This window comes from Diadema antillarum, unplaced genomic scaffold (assembly GCF_040938485.1).
Source record: "Diadema antillarum isolate AM-2024a unplaced genomic scaffold, OU_Dant_1.0 scf00000087, whole genome shotgun sequence".
Lineage (NCBI taxonomy): Eukaryota > Metazoa > Echinodermata > Echinoidea > Diadematoida > Diadematidae > Diadema > Diadema antillarum.
In genome coordinates this window covers 983,905-1,004,241 of record NW_027270976.1, presented here as the reverse complement: position 1 = coordinate 1,004,241, position 20,337 = coordinate 983,905, and the positions used below count along the sequence as shown (strand labels likewise).

The following is a 20,337-nucleotide window of genomic DNA, read 5'->3' as shown; positions in this document are numbered from 1 at the left end:
ATATAGAGATGTTTGTATATGTAACAGGTATTTGCTTATTGAAACTTTCATTATCACATTTCATGCAATGTTGTTGTTTTTATTGTTCTGTATGTATTTTGTCACATTCCTGTGTGTTTGTTTTGTTTTTGTTTTTGTTTTTGTTTGTGTTTTTTTTGGGGGGGTCTTTTGCCATTGCAATCAAATGTAACCTATATAATGACACATACACACACACACTTCTAAATATGTGCATAACATTTATATTGGAAGTTGACTCAGTGAATGTGTCTTTAAACTCTGCCTTAGTGAATGTGTCTTTAAACTCTGCCTTTAGCTAGAGAGAGAAAGAGAGAGAAAGAGACAAACACACGCACCAGAATAAGAGATGAAAATACATTACACTTACAGGTGAATGATTGAAGAGAAAGAAAAAGTTAGAGATGAAGAGTTTATTCTCATTCTTTCCACATCTCCTGTCCTAACATCACACAGATGATGTCCTGGGGGTTGTTTCATCAATGTTTGTCAGCGCAAAAAGTTGTCATCGCTGACAATCACCATGTAACAGTCAGTGACCAGAGTATCTCATCCAATCAAAACCAAGGATTTTGCTGAAATTGTCAGCACTGACACTTGTCAGCGCTGACAAACGTTGATGAAACACCCCCCTGGTATGTTGTGATACTGGTCCCTTCCATTCTATAACCACTCTCAACTCACACACACATTGCTAGTGCTAGTGTTATTGTATCATGTCATCTCTCATATGTGATTCTCAGCCCTGGATCAAGATAGCAGCTACTCCCCTCTTGAAATTAGATGGAGAAAATTGTCTAATTTTGATTTTTCCTAAGAAGACATAGAGACCAAGTTGATGCATTGTAGGAATGAGTTGCAGAAATATGTTCTTGATATGTTGGAGACACTTGGTAAATGTTTACATGGAACATTGATATGCAAGTATCAAGGATAAAATTTCTCTCAGATACAGTTTAAGTATTTTTTCAGTGGTATATTTCAGGGCAACTGTAATGTATCTCTGTAAGCACCAAAGAAACAGAAAATTGATTTTATGTCTTTTCCTAAACCAAATACTGTATTATTTTCAGCAAGAATTTTGTGATTTTTGGAATGATTTGCAAAAGAGGACTGCTACCTTTAATTCATGGCAGATCTTTGAAAATACATAGAGGTCTGTTCCCCTGATTTTTGTTAATCATCAAGCACTGGGAATATTAGCTTTCCTTGTGTGGCTTGTAATGCTATAGAATTACTGATATTTGCAAGAGGTATGCATTTAATTGTAACATTAATGGCACAGAGCAGCTCAGAAATGCAAAAGAAGGATTCTTATTGCTTATATTTAAGAATCTGAGACATGATGTTTGTGGTTGTTACTTGTATCTTGCTATTACTAGTCTCCTGAGGGCGAGCTAGGATGTGGTCAGTATTTGTCCGTCTGGTTTTTTCTGGCTGTTCATGTTTATGTAAGCACTCATTGAAACACCCCCTTGCCGTTTGAGGAGTGAGGTGAGATGTTTGCTATGAGTTGGTTGGTGTTCTCTTTGGGACTGATCTATGTTTACTAATGACATCCTGTTTCCTTCGCTTGGTGCAAAGGGGTAGGGAAGGGGGGAAAGTGGTAAAATCAATGTTCACTAATGTCCTTCAAGACCCCTGCTGTACAGTGTTTGATGCTGAGACTGTGTTGCCAAACTCTGTCTTCTCTGACCAAATAAGTATTTCTCAGCTACATTTTTACATTGTATTTATTGAAAACATTTCTAAACACTTCTGTCATTTCTGTCCATTAACTATGTATACTTTAGTGTAAATATTTAAGTATAAGTATAAATATATTAAAGATAAGTATGGTGCTATTTCTTTCAAAAAGAGATTTTTAGTTTACTGTCAGAGAAGATGTGATCAGAATATAAAGAGAACTCTGCTCTGGCACTATACAGGTGATCATTCAATGTCTCTGTAATTCATGTCTGTTCTCAGGATGCACAAAAATTCTTCACTTGCTGTATTTAAAGGGACGTCACTACATTGCCAAAAATCTTGCATGGCAGAAATACATTCTGTGAGACAGTAGCCACATTGCAAAAAAATCACAGTACTTATTAACAAAAAATAATGACTGATAATGGCTTTAAAGGGTTCTGCTAGACAAGAGCTTTATTCTTGCTATTTGACAGAGGCACCACCCATGAACATATACTGTAAAGACTGTTATTTTTGTGAGGGTTTGATTTTCCTGAATTTGCTAATCACTGTTGGGTCTTGAATTTAACAACTTCAAACTAGAATGTTAGTGCATTTTATATACGATAGCCTAGATGTCAAATCGTGAAAACAATATCTGGCAAAAATGTCTGTGACATCTTCATTTGAGAAAATATCTGTACACAAAAATAGCAGCTTTTTACAGTATTATATAACTATTTTCATCTAAAAACTTCTTACTGACTCCTCAAAGGGATGACATTTGTGCAGCCCTTGGTGAGGTTGACCCTCTGTAATGACACACCACTTAATGTAATTGATGTGACAAAGAGCAATATGCTGCTGGCCCCTACATACATGATGACATAGCTAGTCTATACCTTTTGTACATGCGGCTGATGCTTTACTGTCATTGATACAGTGGACCCAATGATTCAAAAGCAATCAACTTTGAAAGTATGTGTATGGTCAATATACGCAAACGATTTGTTAACTTGATAAATTCTGTAAATGCCATTGATTATGTCTTTGTTTTCTCCATGCTGAAATAAATTTTTCATTGTCATTTTTTATGATGATAATTATTATGATAATAATAATAATAATAATAATAATAATAATAATAATAATAATAATAATAATAATAATAATAATAATAATTATATTATTACAGGGTACTTAAAATGTGCCAATTCCACATGACTAATATGCTCAAGGCACAGATGTGCTCAAGGAGCTCTATGTATAGGCCTATTGTATACATTCTGCTCACAACTGTTTCGTCCAACAATTTTATCCTGGGCAAATTAAAAAAAAAAGATGTTGTGAGGGAAATCATCTCTGCTTTTTTTTTCAATCAGCAACTGACATATGACATTATTATACTAATTAGTAATCATCACACAAAATGAAATTAAGCAGCATGAAATCAAAGCTGTTGATGATATTAAACTCTGATGATTTTCATATATTGCATGTTTTAAAATATTCATATGATTTTTGGCTGTGAAGAATGTGTACTCCTTCACACCTTACCACCACCTGTTACTAATTATACCAAGCTGGGTTTTCCTCCAGTCTATGACCCCGTTTACAGTGCGGGGCCGGGCTCGGCCGTGGCTCGGCCACAGCCGAGCCCGGCCTCAATTGTGCGGCCGAGCCCCGCAATTTTGTCCGTTTACACTGCTGGGCTCGGCCGCGCTTTTAATTCTCCATATCGCATATAGCTATAAAAGAACCAATGTTGGTGGCACACTAATTTAATCGGCGTATTTTGGAGCGATTTGCAGTCAACCCCACTTCCGGTTGCAGCTATCGCTCCGCACGCTATTATGCATGCATGCACGCTGCGTGCAGCAGCGCGGCTAGCGTCCCACACACTTATTCATCGCTTTCATTGCATTAACACGTACGTATACTTACTCGCATTTTGTCTGACCCGATTGAGTCTTATTTCGCTGCAAATTCACCGAATTGGAGAATCAACAGTAAGATTTTTGTGTAAGATAAGTGAGTAGATAAGCGTAAACATCGCTAATACGAACGGGTGGTAACTGCTTCAAGTCCCTAGTCCATGTCACTGCTTTCCCGTTGAGATCGCGAACTGAGCCGTCCGCTGTAGTCACTCTGCACCGCTTCCTCTCGGAGGCTGCGTGGTCGCACTCCTCCAAAACCGGATAAATTTTTGCGGCTTTTTCGGCAAGATTTTCTACCTCAAATCGTCGTTTTCCAGTGCAAGGCACACCCCTTTCGACAAGATATTTCTTCAGTTGAGGAACTGTCATGTTCTTGAATCTTTCGCGATCATCCATGATTAATAGCTTTTAGAAAGACACTCGCTGAAAAGGAAAAATTTGCATGACTGATGTTGAGCAGACGCTACCGATGCAAGTAAAACTGTGCGTTGGCGTGCAGTGCATGCATTGCATACGTAACGCTTTGGTGATACCGGAAGTTAAGCTGGCTGCATAAAAGCCAGGATGTTGATTGCGCAATACATTCTGGGACGATATTTTGCTATATGCGATATGGAGAATTCAAACCTTTCAATATTTTGTCGTAGTGGCGCTCTGCTTGTAAACAAACGCAATTTGGTATTGTCTGGTTTTCAGACCCTTTGCCAACTGAATACCGTGGCGACGAAGTCGCCGTTCGGGCAAAGGCCTTTGTCGAAGAAGAAAATCCTTTGCAGGACAAAACCACCTTAAACTATGCTAGTTTTCGACGTTGAGGGGGTTAATATCCTGATTAGCGAAATAGTACAGGCAGAGGGTTTGGAAGCCAGACTGAAATTGGCCGCGTATTTGGCCCAGTTTGCGTTTACACTGAGAAAAGGCCGGGCTCGGCCGCGGCTCGGCCACGGCCGAGACCACCTTCAGAGCGAGGCCAAATGCGAGGCCAAATGCGAGGCCAACTTTGGCCTCGCATTTGGCCTTTTGTGCGTTTACACTGAAGCGGGGCTGGGCCGGGCCACGGCTCGGCCACAGCCGAGCCTCGCTCTGTTAACGGGTCCTTATTTCCATTTCAAATCCAGTAATCACCCGTTTCTGTAGTCTATACATGGTTTGACCAATTGCTGCATTCCATTCCAAATATATATAACTGGATGTGACTTAGTGGAGATTAAAAGTTAATGAAGCTAAGATCAAGAAGGGCTCTGGCTTTGGCATGCTGTGAAGTTTAGGCATCTCCCGTGAGAAGCAATGACTCACTCATACTGTAAAGACAAACCTTGTCAAGATTTATTCTTTCTACACTTGACAGTATGCAGCCTCCAGTAGGTTGCCAGAAAAATACTGATGTCTAGAGGAAGATGCTGTATTTTGCGAAGCCCGGACGGCCTGTGGATATCAAACCCTTCACCTTGCTCTTAAAGTCATTCTGGGTGTCATCTCATTACTAATTCAAGGGTGAAGAAGAACCCGACTTTGTGATTAATGGTTCAAGCTCTCTTCTTTCCTGCAGTATTTTAATCATCTGTTACCATGTTGTCAGTTCCTACTGACGTCATCTCGCCTTTTTCTGAAAACAAATTCTCAATTGATAAATGCTGGGATCTTGCTGAAGAACTTTGCTTCACCATGCTGATGTGATGATTAAATGGTCTTATAGATTTTACCTTGAGAAATCCATGAAAAAAGGACCACCGTTTCGCCCTTGGTGCAATGCAAGCAATAAAGAAGCATGATCGTCATTGTTCCATTCATGGAACATGAAATGTGTCATATCATTAAATAACCTGTACATGTTTGTAAGGGTGCACATGCATGCATGCCTTTGAATGAGGACCTCTATAACAAGATGTAGTGGCCAGCCATGGAACAGTTGTGAACCTTAATGTAATCAGGTGCTGGACAAATCATGTATTGTTGTGGAATGCAATACGTGGTGGAGTTTGCGTATCGCGTGAAGTTACATAACGCAACACCAGGCTGATTAGAACCCTGACTTTTACCACATTGAGCAAAAATTCAGCAGGCTAGTGTTTGCATGCAAGAAATTCACCAATTCACAGTCAATGAAGAGGAAGCACATAATATTAAAAATCATTCGATGTATTACTTTTATGGTGAGGCAGCTTGTCTTCATTGTATGCGCAGTCATCTGGCGGTATCACATTAATTGTTTTTATCTTTTACTGATGTAGAGTTAATCAGTGTCATTCAATGCTTCTTGATACTGCTTTAGTATAATTCATTTCCATCTAGTGGCGCTTTAAATCTGCTATAAATACTTTAAAGTGGAATTGTTTATTGTGTAGGTAACATTTTGCACTCAGTTGGGTAAAATGAAATTTGCATGTTTTAATTCTGCTGCATCAAACAACAGATAAAGTATTATCACATATTTTAAACAAGAGAAATTGTGTGCTTTTATTTTCAAACTAGTGTCATGTCACATGAAAATTCCAAACCGCTAAAATATTCATGTTTACAGTAGATTAAGCAATAAGCTTGCTAATCTGTAACATCATTTGAGCAAACGCAGTATCTACCCTCTTAGCAGCTTTAGTTGTAAAGACAATAATTCCCCTCATGATTCATAATTGGTAGACCCATCAATTATTTCCATTTATGTGACAACAGGATGCTTGCTTGATGCAGACCTGTTTGGTTTGGGTGAGTTGCGTTTTTTTTTTTTGATGTGGATGTCTATCTTCAGTATGTCTAACAATAGCTGATTTATGTACTGACATAGCAATGCACCTGACTCATTGCATAACCTATCTTTTCTCTCTATATTGCAAGCCCCCCCCCCCCCCCTTATGGCTGACATAAGCTAACAATGTTCTAAAACCGAATAGTTCTATATCGGAAGTGATGATTCCAATCTCCCTAAAGCATGCATCACACACACACACACATACACACACACACACACACACACACACACACACACACACACACACACACACACACACACACACACACACACACACACACACACTTTGAACTTTCACTGATGTTTCCTACTGACATTGCTGCTTTTAATCAGTCTTCATTTATGTATTGGTTTTCATTTCTTTTAATGTAATATAAAAAAATATCATACTATAGCTTTTATAAATTGCTGTCTTGAATTGCAAGATTGCATGCACATATAGGTGTACATAGTTTGAGTAAATCAACTCAAACACAAATTAGATTATAGAGTTTTAAGAGTATATGGGAAGATTTTCATTCGATAGCGACAATGATTTTTTTTGAGAGTCTCTTCCGAGCAGAGATACCGTCATATTACTGTCAGAAGGGACTTGAGAAAGAAATAATTCAACCCCCCCCCCAAAAAAAAAAAAAAAAACTCGACCCAACCAATCACTGCCTTTAATAGAGGATTTGCCAAGATGAATAGCTAGAATACAAGGGCAAGACATGTTTTTGACAGTAAAATCTAACCCCAAACCTTGAGCAATGCACAGGAGGGAAATTGAGGACAAGTATCTGATCCTTTATGGGTCCATGAGCTGAAACCTGACCGCGATGAAAGAGAGATCTTTTTCTGTTGTCTTTTTTTGGCCTTTCAGGAGAATGCCAACATTAGCATGCTAGTCTTCTGAGCACGATCCCAAGGCTGCCCAGGTTTTCTGAGACACTTCATATCAGGCAAGATTTGTTAGGATGAGGCAGAAAGACCCCTTTGATTAGCTAGAGTATGAGAGAGAACAGTAAGGATGCAGCAATCATGAACATTAGAGAGGAAATAGCACTAGGAGGTTAAATATTTTAAGGTTCTATGTATACGGCCTCAGTCATCATTGATATAGCATAGGAAAAACGCATTCATCAACATGCGTGCTATCATTAGTGTATATTGTCATGTTAAGTTCTCACTCTGCCCTTTCAAATTCATACAGTGTTTCCCCATTTGTGTTAAAATCCTAGACACATTTCTATCAGTCATGCCCTGTAACATTCATGTAATTTTCATAAATTTAAAGCACCATTGTGCTGTAGGCCTGCCATGTCAGTTTCTCATTATTTCCAAGAGCAATCTTTTAGATTTCTTGTGAGCTTTCTTCAATTTGTCTCCCTCTACAAATAGAATTTGCAAGATCACAACTGCTGATCCATAATTTTGACAAACATGTCAGAAAGAGGAACCATGGGACTCAAACCTGTCATCTACTGCTTTCCAGGCAGCAACTCTACCATCAGGCTATCATCCCTGGTTGCCGGCGGTGACACGATGAACTGGAACAAATACCCAAGCTCCAAAATTCATTTGTAGAGGGAGAAAATTAAAGAAAACTCATACATCAACCTTCAACCATTTCCTTGATAATTTCTTGTTTTCATCAATCTTTTAGTTTGATGCATTCTAACTTAAGCCCAATCAGAGATCACTGAAACCAGAATTCTCTCCATACAGAGTTGATATATTCTTTATATTGTCTGTTAAGAGCCAATGATTGTTAAAATTGCCATATCCAATAAGCTATATTTCTATGCTTGCATGCTTAGCGTACAAGCCTCGCTGCACATTACCATCATAGATTTTGCACCTGATTTGTACTGAGACACACCATGTGTCAAAAGATATGAAGAAAACATCACTTCCAGGTCATCAAACCCAGTCAGTGACAGGCATTAGAAGGAAAGAAATCACAATCTGGATAATTTTTTTTTATTCATCCCCTGAAATTTGATGACAATATCAAAATGTAAATGTGAATATGATTCAGTGAGCTATACGTTCTTTGTTATCTGATCGAAAATATTGTTCTTATTCTGAATTGCCCCACCGCCAAATCGTGTGTTTAATCTTTGACTCTGATCCCTAAACATATTCACCTTCAATTCTAACCCTGCTGCTGTATAAGTACCTCCGCATTTCTCAGCTGGAAGAGGGCTAATGTTAGAGTCAGGAGAAACAACGATATATCAAGAAAGAATTGAAAAGTTCCTCGAATCTGTAAGTGTCTATTGTTTGCCTTGGTCATTCATGGAGCCTTAAAGTGCAGTCTATAAACACACACAAAGACGGAGTAGATAGAGATTGCATAAACTGTATGAAGTGGAACAGTGTCTCCTCCAAATGAATGCCAAGTGTACTTTGTAAAATGCAGTTTCCTTGACCTTTAGTCTCATTTATGTCAACATCCTGCAAGGAAGACCCTTATTCCGCTTTCTTTCATTCAAAGACAAAAACAGAATGTTTAACCTTCTTGTGTGGCTGACATATTTACTGATTTGTATAGATATCTTAGAGCTGTCTGCCTTGGCAAGAAAGGAGCCACTTAAGTGAGAGGTGTTGGGACTACGAAAAGTACCGCCGACAACAATGTTATTTGTGCGACCTCCGCTGTGGCGTTAGCCTGGCGTTAGCCTGCCTGTGTGCTGATTTGACAAGAGGCAAACACTGGGGTATGGTGATACCTCGGCTGCTTCCTGCAAGCCGTCTGGGCTGAGCATGTTTGAACGTCTGAGATTGTGACACGCTTGATCTAGAAAGCACATAATGACGGTGTCGTCAGTGAAGGCTCTCTTCAGAGGGAGACGTGGCCATGCACTCTCTTGAGCAATCAGCAACGGGGAAGTGTCTCTTCATAGTACGTGTCTCATTCCAAAAGATGTTTGCCTTCTATGCCGATGTAACATCCGCCTTTCATAGGATTGTCCCCTTGTCCTTCAGCTAAGTCATTGTAAGGGGATTATCTTATCAAGTAAGTTTTTTATTTTCTTTTGCCTGTAGACCATCGATACCATCATGAAACTATAATGCATTCTCTCTTTCTTTTTGCCCAGGTTATTCTGTGAAAAATGGGAAAAACATTTATTGCCTTTGATAGATTTAAACAACTTTACTCTGACCCTTTACCATCAAATTTCATTACATTGAGTCTTTTTGGCAAGGACATTACACTGTCCTAATGATTAAAATATTTAAGAGATGTATTGCATTTCAAAGATGACATGTACAGGAAATGTTGTTTAAGGTAACAACATACCCTTGATATGAAGTGAAAAGCATAGTAGAATAGGGACACTGTCAAGATTCATAGCTCACTTATTCATCAAATACAATATCAATCTTGAACTCTGGATCAGTCCACTTTAGGAATGCTCATAGACAGGGTGACCAAAGGCATACTACAGCTATGTTTCTGCAGGAGACCAGAGAAGCCACCTCTCCTAGTGTTTTCTATTCACACCAATATTGTCTTGGAAGCTTTAAAGGAGGACTACCATCAACACAGCGATTACCTTTTCCAGCGGAGTGTTGCATGACATCACACCTTCATATATTGTTATTATACAAATGATGCACAGGATAGAGTGCGTTAGTGTAGGCGTAGTGCACTCGAGGGTATTTACAATTGTGAAACATGCACGAGGCGAAGCCGAGTGCATTTTGCCATACATTGTAAATACCCGAGAGTGAGCTACGCCTACACTAACGCCACGAAATAATCCTGTGCATCATTTGTTTTATAAAATGGGTCGAAAATTCGAAAACTAACATCATTTTTCAGCGTTTTTCACGTACCTTTGTGGGTCAAGACGTCCGAAGATGTTCGTCCCAAACTTTTACGCACGTCGCACTCGCGGAAGTCCCGCACATACAGTATAAGTATAATGGGGGGTTGGGTTTCCGGACACCCGCATGAAAACTTACTTATTTTACATAGAATATGCACCCTTTACCTTAAAGACTTGATATAGACTCCTCATATAGGCCTACTAGACAACATACTCTGAAAACGGCGTGAGAATTAACCTGCTAAATCGTTGGATTTGCTCTTCAAAGTGACTCCATGTACGCGTCCGGTCCCAAAACGCTTGGTCTACTGTACTGTACAAAGTGTACGTATAGTACATTATACGTACGTACGCCACATATTATGTTATGCACAAGGGAAGACAGGCCGGCCGGCCGGCAGCCCGAACTAGAAGTTGTTTACAGGATTGACAGCGCGTACGCGTATGCATGCAATTCATCAAAGGAGCCGCCGCGCGCACAGACGATCAGCAATCTACCATAGGATTACAGGCAGTGCAGTTGTACTGAAGTAAAGGAAGGAGGTGTGTCTCATTTCAGCGCTTCCTATTGGCTACATTCTTGAACTCATTTTATAATAAGTATTGTCAGATGTAGCATCAACTAGAGTGAGAACAGTACACAATTCAAGTCATTTTCTTAGTCAGCCATCATATGTAACAGAATAGCTACTAACTTTTTGCCTTAAAAATTCCAGGGCAATAGCAAAGGGTATGAATAAGGATAGGACAGATTTTAACCTGATCTGTTGAAAAGTAAACCAAAAAGTGATTTGAAGTTCTCAGTATTTGCATCTTAGGTCTGCATGATTGTAAACACATCTGTCTGTCTGCATCCTTTATAGTGGGCATTGGTCTGGTAAGTGCTAGTGAGCCTGGGTGCGTGTCCACATAGGCTAATTCATGTTACCTCATATCTCTTACCTGGCCTGAGGCAAAATCTAGGGTTCTATTATCTCACTAGGAGGGAATGCCTATCCAGGCAAGGTTTGCCCAGTGTATGATTTCACAAATCCAAGAATGGGAGCAAGTCTTCATGTTCCACCTACTGTTGACAATTTCTAACCTGAAATCTGATCCCCCTATTTCGCACCATTTTCCTTGAAAGCTCTCTGCATTCAAGTACAGATTTAATGGCTGATATAAGTGATGTTAAATAGAGTATCTCCTCTCACACCAGTAGGAGTGTTTCCGTCTCTTGGGGAGAAATCTTTTCATTACACATAGCGGCAGAAAGTTGCAGCCTCTTTCCATAATTGCTTTTCACTGGACAAAGTCTGACTTCTGCTACAAAAAGAGATTGAGATAACTCTTTCCAATTAGGGGGCAAATCTTTTCTCTGATTGGTCAAACTTTAGTTGGCACTCCTTCTATATCCCTCAGTTTTCTGGGAAGAATCATGTGTTTGTTTAATATGAAAATCTTCACCATGTCTACTGTAAGTGATTAAGATGACAACCAGAAATCAATCCACCTTGCTCCAGGTTTCATAGCCAACTTGGTGCTCTCATAATTGGTAGTCTCATGGTGCTGGACAGACAAGGTAGTTTTCAATTGTTTCGTTTTCAAGTGTGTACCATTAGTCACAACTTAAATCTTTAAACAGTGGAGTTTTCTTTGACTGGTAGACCAAACAAGATAATCATTAAGACGTTGTCCATCGTCTTTGAAGCAACATAGAGACCTTCTGACAGTAATGGATACAGCAAGGTGATGGGTCCCCCCATTTGGACGAGGCTAGTGGTCTGATCAGTAAAGGCGTAGATGTTGTGTGGCTCATCTGGGACTTTGTGCAAATCACGGTTGATACCAGAATCTGGCCTTCAGACTGCATCATCCAGCTGAGACTCATTGGCGGACCAATCTACCCAACCTCCCTTAACCTCTTGACTCCTAATTACACTGATGGACTCATAGAGTGGATAACTACCATTAGTTTATTTTATGTTTAAAAAAATAAGGATAAAAACTATTGAAGAACCCACTGAGTATATAGCATTTACAAATATACTGTTACTTTTTTTGCAGTATTTTGTACTTTTTTCTCGAAAATACTGCAGGTTTCATGGAAAGTATTATGTTTCCCTAGATTGTATTACTAAACATGGCGTTGCAGGAGAGGTTAAAAAAAACCTGTGTTTTCCACCAAAATACACCATTTTAGCTCTCCTCACATTGCAATGCTGCACACCTTGTAAACAGATTGAAGAAGAGAAGTTTGTTTTAGCAGTCATATTGCACAGTGTGTAACATGTAAAAAGTTACATCCATTGAAGACTATCAAGGGAAAGTTAAAATGTATGAAGACTGATAGATTTAGAACCATCAAAAAGGAGCCAAAAACCATGAAACAACTCTAAAAAAGCTCAAAGGACAGAGTCTCGAAGTAGCCTTCAAATGCTCTAGTTTCGATGGTTTCTAAATACTTTCAAAACTTACCTTGTGAGATAATCAAATATATGGAACCATTGAAAGAATGGTGAGGTTTGAGTTTTATGGACTGTGAAATGTCATTAGTATGAAAACCAGGCAGCTCCTATTGCTACAACTTTCCCCCATTAAGACACTCCTTGCCTGTGTGTGAGGATAGCAAGATAGATGTGGCCAATACTAAAGTCAGGCTACTTCTCTTCAGTATACATTGTTGGAGATATCTTGTCATTAAGTTGACTTTATACTCACCTAGCTCTACAACATGACAGATAAAGTAGTGTTGCAAAGTAAATGTGGGTAAACTGATAAATCTATGAAAGACACACAAGAAAATACACAGTGAATTCAGTATCACTCATTTGATTTTGAAAGAATAAATGCCAAGTCCAGTATTTAATGGTGAGATGAGAGGGAGAGAGAGATAGAGAGATAGAGAGAGATTATGCTCTTAACAGATCATGAAGCTTCATCTGGCTTTCACCACTTGTAATAGCGGTATGATGTAAATGTTTCCAAATCAAAGCCAATTTCTGTTCGCATTAGTAAAGTGGAATTATCACCATTAGGGTTAAAAGGTTTCCTTTTCTCCTCCCAACACACCCATTTTAACCTGTACTCCCCTTCCAGCCCTCATCCCAACCCTATCTGGTTTCCAGCCCCACACCCCCTTGACTGTAATACCTAGACTGTAATTATATCTCAAGTGTTTGGTACTCACCCGCAAACAGCCTCATTGTCACATGAAATGAACACCACTCGAGTGAGAGGCAGAGAGACCAATCTCAGCCGAGGATTTATCTCTGTCTCTTCCTACCACACTGCATCAACTGGCCCCAAGGGGCCTCGTCTTTCTCTCCCCCCCCCCCTCTCTTGAAAAGAAAGATCCTATCTCCCTCACTTGTGTGAAGGTTTGATCAGTTTTAAGTTGAAGACTCTACACATAGTTTGATTCTCTGTAGCAGTAATGGACTCCATGGAATATTTCAGTTTAATTTGGAGCATGTATGGAAAAAAGGTGACTGGTGCTGTCGGTCTTCCTTAGATGTGAAGTAACAATAAGCGTTTGGACAATGTAGGGCTGATAAATGTATAGGTTTACTATAAAAGCACAGCCACAATGTTTTCTTCCTGGATGATAAATCTTCTGAAGTAAGGTTAAAAAGTTTCCCTACATGTTAGTCTGAGTCATTCTGACTACATTTATGGGTCAGATTGATTTAGCCACCATTCTGGTTGAAATGCAAGAAATATCATCTGGTTTGAAAATAGCCACATTGGGTAAATTGATCACATCATTATCATTTTGTTGTTGTTGCCTGTAACAGCCTTAGAGGACAATCATTATCTCTATCTATGGGTATTTCACAATAAGTAACTTGAACAATTTTGTTCTTTGATATATTTTGTCTTTTACAAGTTTGGTTGCCAGCATAATAAACTTGGACAAATGGATCAAGAAAACATGATAGTACAAGCTCATACTGAAAAAGTGTCACTGTATTTACCTGTTAAAGACTAATCCTCAGTATACTTGGGCAGGTGTCGATGGGAAATGCATGATATAACAAAATCAGTTGTCCTCAACAGATTAACTTCATCATTTCAGTTATATCTGTACACTGAAAAGTGTTGTACAGAGACACAGACACACATATACCCATATGTTGAAGCTACAGGACATGTGTAATAATAGAGAAGTCTTGTTGTAAGACTATCCATCATTCTGAAGTGAAGCGATTTGTGGTGTGCTGCATGGGCAGGGTTCTGAGGGTTGGAAGGTTCTGAGGGCTCTTAATTAGTAGACAGCTTGTGACGTCTAGAAAGCTGAGAACATGAGACTCCTCAAGAGAGCTATTTCTGTGGATTTCTCTCGTATAATATGAGAGGAAAAGGCAACTGATAGAAAAACTAGGGGAGTCATAGAGGGGAGCGGTGATCCATTTCAAGATTGCTTTGAAGAAACTTTCCGTGCTGTGTGTGTTAGGGCAATATTACTTGCAACCAATTGTAATTTGCAACTTTTTATCAGTGATTTATTATTCTATTGGTAAGAAGCTGCAAGAAGAAATTACTGATTTTCCATTCAAAGGTTTATTGACCTCTGTTTCTCAGTGATGTACTTTGATTGTTGTTTTTTCCACCTAAAGACATATTCCATGGTTATAGTGTGTCTAAAATATGAGAGAAAATTAGCTATCTTTTATACCTGAAACTGCAAGAAACAAAGTAAGTTGATTTAATCTCAACCCTGGCATTCAATGGAATAGTGCATTTGCTCGATGCTTTTCAACGGTAAAAAAAAGAATAAGTTTAACCCAGGAAGATCAGACAGACATTGTTTCGTTTCATTCTTTCCTGTCTGTGCTGATTTTTTTCTCACAGCCGCATCATCAGATTTCCTTGACCTTTTGAAAATGGTGACATAATCTCTCTCCATGGTCACTGGCCAGCAAAAGACTGTTTGTAAACAAAGCTGTTTTCAGGAAAGTACTGAAAGTGTTCCAGTGCTGTGGAAGTGATATTGATCATAAAATGGGATGTTTGCTGAGAGTATCTGAAGGACCTTGGAATTCTTCTCTTATGAAGCTTTCGTCCAAACAACTTCCTTTTGTCATTTGTTGAGGATCTGAGTTTTGATTACATCCTTGATTTCATCAAGACACTTTATTAAATTCAGTGTAACCTGTTCATTACAAGCCAGTAGCACAAATCGGTAGGGAGCACTACAAGTATAAATTGCTGTTCTATGGCCACGGTAGATGGATAGCATTTTCCAGAAGAGTTTGAAGAGATGCAGAAAGTTTGTAATGTGTGGAGCTGGAGTAAGAAGTGAAAGTGATACTGTGAGGACAGATCATCTTCCTGCCCATAATCCACCAATTGGAAAAAACAAAAACAAAACAAAAGTAGGAAAAACAGCCAGCCTTTTTGGAAAGGCTTCCACGAGACTGCTGAGTGTAGTATCAGTGATAACCAAATACAGCTGTGAAGTGGGCTTGCTGTGTATATGTTGTGAATATATATATCTTCATTCAGACTAGTGTTAAGAGTTTTGTGGGTTTTTTTTTTTTTTTTTTTGGGGGGGGGGGATGATTGCATATTTTCCCCCTTCCGCAGGAGTTTAGAATATGAAAGAAGAAGATCCAGTGGGGTGATACAAGATGTGTATATGCATGTATGTCTGAATTTTGTCTTGTATATTATAATGTATATCATATGTGTGTGTTTTTGTGTGTGCATTTATGTATGTAATCATTCATTCGTTCATTCATTTATTTCCATTTCAAAGCACAAATGATACACAAAGTCATTCATGCCAATTCTCCCTACCAGGATAAATTTGGTCATTTCAGACAGAAGACCATTAAGCCAGGTTTAAGAACATAAACCTACACAGTAAACCTTGCATTATGTGGATGAATGCTTTGAGATGGAGAAAGTACATCAACCTGTGTGAAATTCAACTCTGCTTTAAGCCGATTATTTATTTGCACATTTACTCATATATCAACAAAGGAAGAACTACCGGTATTGGGCAAGACCATTCTCATGTTTGAAAGTGCATCAAATCATGTCTCATGTTGCAGAGTCAGAGCGTGTCTTATCTCCAGTTCTTTATCTTAAATTCTTTTATACACCAAGAGTGTTGTTTGACAAAGCGACTTACCACATCATGCAAATTCTGGCTCACACACTGGTATGTTGAATATATGATTGTTATTGCTTTAGGTTTTTGTTAATAAAGACACATGATATATTGATAGATGTTTGAATGTTTTCTCTCCTGTCAGCAATAACAATGGAGTAAAACTTTGTTATAGACAATTAAATCACTCTTTTATGAGAAAAAAAAACAACAGTGATTATGAAAATGAGGAAAATAATCAGTACAATACAGAGTGAATGGGACAGATGTATCTTTGATGAACAGAACAGCAAATTTATAATATCTTCAATTTTAAAAGAGCTCTGAAGCAGATCCTCACTGTGTAGATTCCTGTACTGTAAAAGCTGTTATTTTTGCAAGGGTTTAATTTTCTAGAATTTCGTGAATCACTGGTTAACAACAGGTAAAAATACTACAATCGAATGAGCATTAGTGGAATTACATTAGCCTTGGTGACAAATTGTAAAAAAAAACAACATTGTGCGAAAACATCTGTGACTTTCTCATTCACAAAAATATCTGTACATTGAAATAACATTTCTTACAGTGGTTTAATGAATGAAATAAATATGCTATTGATGTTATCATTTCCATACTTTCGTGTGTATCTTATAATTTTTCATTATCATATGGAAGATAAGCAAAGGCAGAAAACATCATCTGCAAATTTTCCTGTGTTCTTTATAGTGAATTGAATAGTCATTTATTGAAAACTGTGGATAAACTGTTCTTATTCTATCCACTTATCATAAATACAAGTCTGTTCCACTTTGTACAATAAAGATCTACAATCCACCATCTTGTTTTCTTTCATTGACCTTTTACTGTTATTCAGAAAAGACTGCAAAATGGTCATTATACATATTTGCCTGTTACCCTTCGGCAGCAAAGACCTGATTTTCCAAGCCAGTGGTTAGCCTGATTTCAAGACACTTTGTATCTGTACTGCCAAGAAAGGTTTCCTTCCACCCGTCTTAGCTTAGTGAATTAAGGATCTAATGAAGACATTGCTTAATGATCATGATGCAATAACACCTTGAGTGAATCCTACATTAACATCATTACATTTCAATTATTATTTTCAGTCATGATATCCCAAGTGTCTTTGTGCATCCCATCTAGAAGCTGGGATGAGAGACTTGGCTTTCTGAGACAAAGAAGAGCCAGCTAATGTGATAGGAAAATAAGACAAGCCTGTTAAAACCCTTGATGGTTTTGGTTTCATCAAGCTTGATCCTGCTGGAATGAGGTAGACTACAAAGCTTAAAGTTTGTAGATACCTTTCTAACATCCTGGAGAAATCTTATGAGAAGCTCGTCAATGACACACTGATACACAAAATAAGATTCATCAACCTTGTGCCAGGTTTTCATGGCTAGGTGATGAGTTAAGATTTGACTCACTCATCTTGAAAAGAGTAAATTGGTTTTAGCGTATCCTTGCTCATAGTTTCACATTTTAGATGCATGCAGTGGGCTGCAATCAAAATTTGAATAATTCTTTTTTTTTATTGTAGTAGATATATTACCATTTGCATTTCTAGTGTAAGTAGCTTAATGTAGAAGACATTTTTCACAAGCTCCAATCCATCATGAAATATGCTAGTCTTTTAGTCAAGGAACAGCAAAGGCAACAAAGAGAACAAGAGGCACTGACAAACTTCTAAGATATAAAAGTTCAGTGGGTGGAACCTAACCTGAGCTCAGCACGTAGATGAAGAGAAGTATTTCTTTTTTTGGGTCAATTGCCCACTTGTATCACTCTAGCCCCTTTGACAGCCCCCGATGCATACCCAAGGGACGGTGTCATAAAACCCATTCAGCAGAAATAGTCACCTTACATAACCATCATGTTTCATATCATACTGCGTTACTCCATCCACCTAAGCCGACATCTTTCCGCAGGAAAGTTACAAGCTGACGATGAATTGTAACTGTATGACAGAAGTTTTCTCCCCATGCCCTGTGACACTTGGTCAGTACATTTCCTCTAGCATATAATGAGCATACGGACACTCTATTAAGTCAGGTGACTCGAACAAAACTGAAGAGAAATTAACAGACTGTTTTATTTCAGCTCCTATTTATACCCTAGACTAAATTCCTCCCCTTTACCCAAACAAACCTGGAGATGTCTAAATGTCCTTATTTTAAAAAAGATAAGTTGTTGGTTGCTGAATGTATAAGGTAGCAATCTTACGCACACTTTCTTTGGCCTTGTGGTGAGTTATCATCATTCAGTGATAATAATCTAAGTGATTCCCTCTGAATAGTTATCATGTGGATGAAGTAAGATTGGTCATCATGCCATGATGTATGAGAAAGTCAATAAACCTTACTGTCACTGCTTTGCCCATATTACATGTCATTATACGATGTTGCCAATCTATGACACATCAATGGTATGTACCTCGCTAAATACCCCTGAAGGATCCATTCACAATGACCGTCTATGAGGCTAGACAGGAAAAGCCTTACATTAATGATGACAGTATGGCACCATTCTTTTGATTGTATTAAGATCACATGACCTTAGGGCTATGGTGTAGACATTGTTTCATCCAGCACCCAGTCCTTCCCCACTTCAAAGTTCCATCAGGCATTTCTAATGGATCTGTTATTGATAGAATCCTGACCTTGCTGTCTACTCCAATTCTTCTATCTCATGAGATGAGATGAGGACCTCTGACTTCAATCACATGCCCACCTGTGTCACTGACCATGTTTCCCCATTCATCAGATTTGCTCAGGGAAACATATAAAGCACCCATATATCAGTGGTGCCTCACATACTTCCTTCTCTTGGGTTTCTAGAGAACTGTTTAGAAGACTTCCAAGTATTCTCTGTATGGTTGAATAAGTGTAAGGAGAATTGTTGTTGATTCTTGTCCATAGTTGAAACAGTTGATAACCTATTTTTTCATTCATTTTTATCAAGACCCTTAAAGCATATCAGCCATTTGCATTTCAGAAATATTAGCATGATAAATGTGTAGAATAAAGAAAAGATGAAAAATGCAGGAAGCAATACTTAGTACCAATAAAGTGAGTACACTTCACCGATTACAATTATATTATAATTGAAATAGTATTTGATATGTTTCTCAAGTGAAAGTGGAAAAAGAAAATAAAATTTTCAAGAGAGATAAATTGCATTCTGGTCTATTTTTGTAACTATATTTCTGCATTGTATGTCCTACATTCCAGAGTGATGAGATCAGTGACTGTTTTTGGCTTGGCATGAAGTCCAATCAAAGACAATTAATGAAAAGTGACAAAGCTTTTTTTTTTTTTTTTTGATTAGCACAGGTCATGATATCCTTTCATATCTTCTCTATTTATTAGAGAAATTTCTGTAATTCGATAATTGATTCTACGATGGTTGAAATCACTAACCATCCCTCTGCAAATGAAAGGATTATTCTCGGTAAAAAGCCCTTTGAGTGGTAATTTTGTATGATGTATGTTGCAAAAACTGAAGTATGAAGCATCATGTTTTTGCTAAAGATGTTATTGTCTCATAATCCTATAGCTGGCATTTTTGAATTCCAATCTAATCCTGATCAATAGTCAAGGGCTCATGTCCCTCACTAATCAAGGGTTATTGTGGATCTCTTGTTAGTATCAACTGTTATTGGCTCCTTGTCTGACAGCCGTGTGTATCCAACCGCCAGCATATACCATCAAGCTGCAATGTCATTCTTAGCTGATGCATTGATATCAAGTGTCCACTTTCATTTTTGTCTTCAAATCAAATGAATATCATTCTGCATGCAAAACTAATGATTACCTGGTGAAATGTAAACCCAAAAAGTATTGATCTGATAAAGGCATAATGCTGTTCTTACCTTGCTCATGCATGCTATGTATCATCTGAAACCAATATTTATTTCACTAGGAGGAAAGTTGCTTTGGCATACCTTAAGAGATGCCAACATTCATTTGAGATAGAATATTCACATGTTCATAATGTATCTGTTTATGTATGTAGGTATTACCCTCCCCCTGTTTATCTTGGTTCTAAGAATGT

At 38.3% G+C, this 20,337-nt stretch overlaps 1 protein-coding gene across 1 annotated transcript in view; it reads left to right on the top strand.

The window, feature by feature from the left end:
• The first annotated feature begins 7,812 nt into the window (after positions 1-7,812).
• The window catches only part of LOC139718033 (uncharacterized), a 46,314-nt gene continuing 33,789 nt past the window's right edge, over positions 7,813-20,337 (top strand). The window contains exon 1 of the mRNA XM_071629523.1: positions 7,813-7,888. Within this exon, the coding sequence (XP_071485624.1) occupies positions 7,813-7,888 (76 nt within the window). The remainder of the gene's footprint in view (positions 7,889-20,337) is intronic.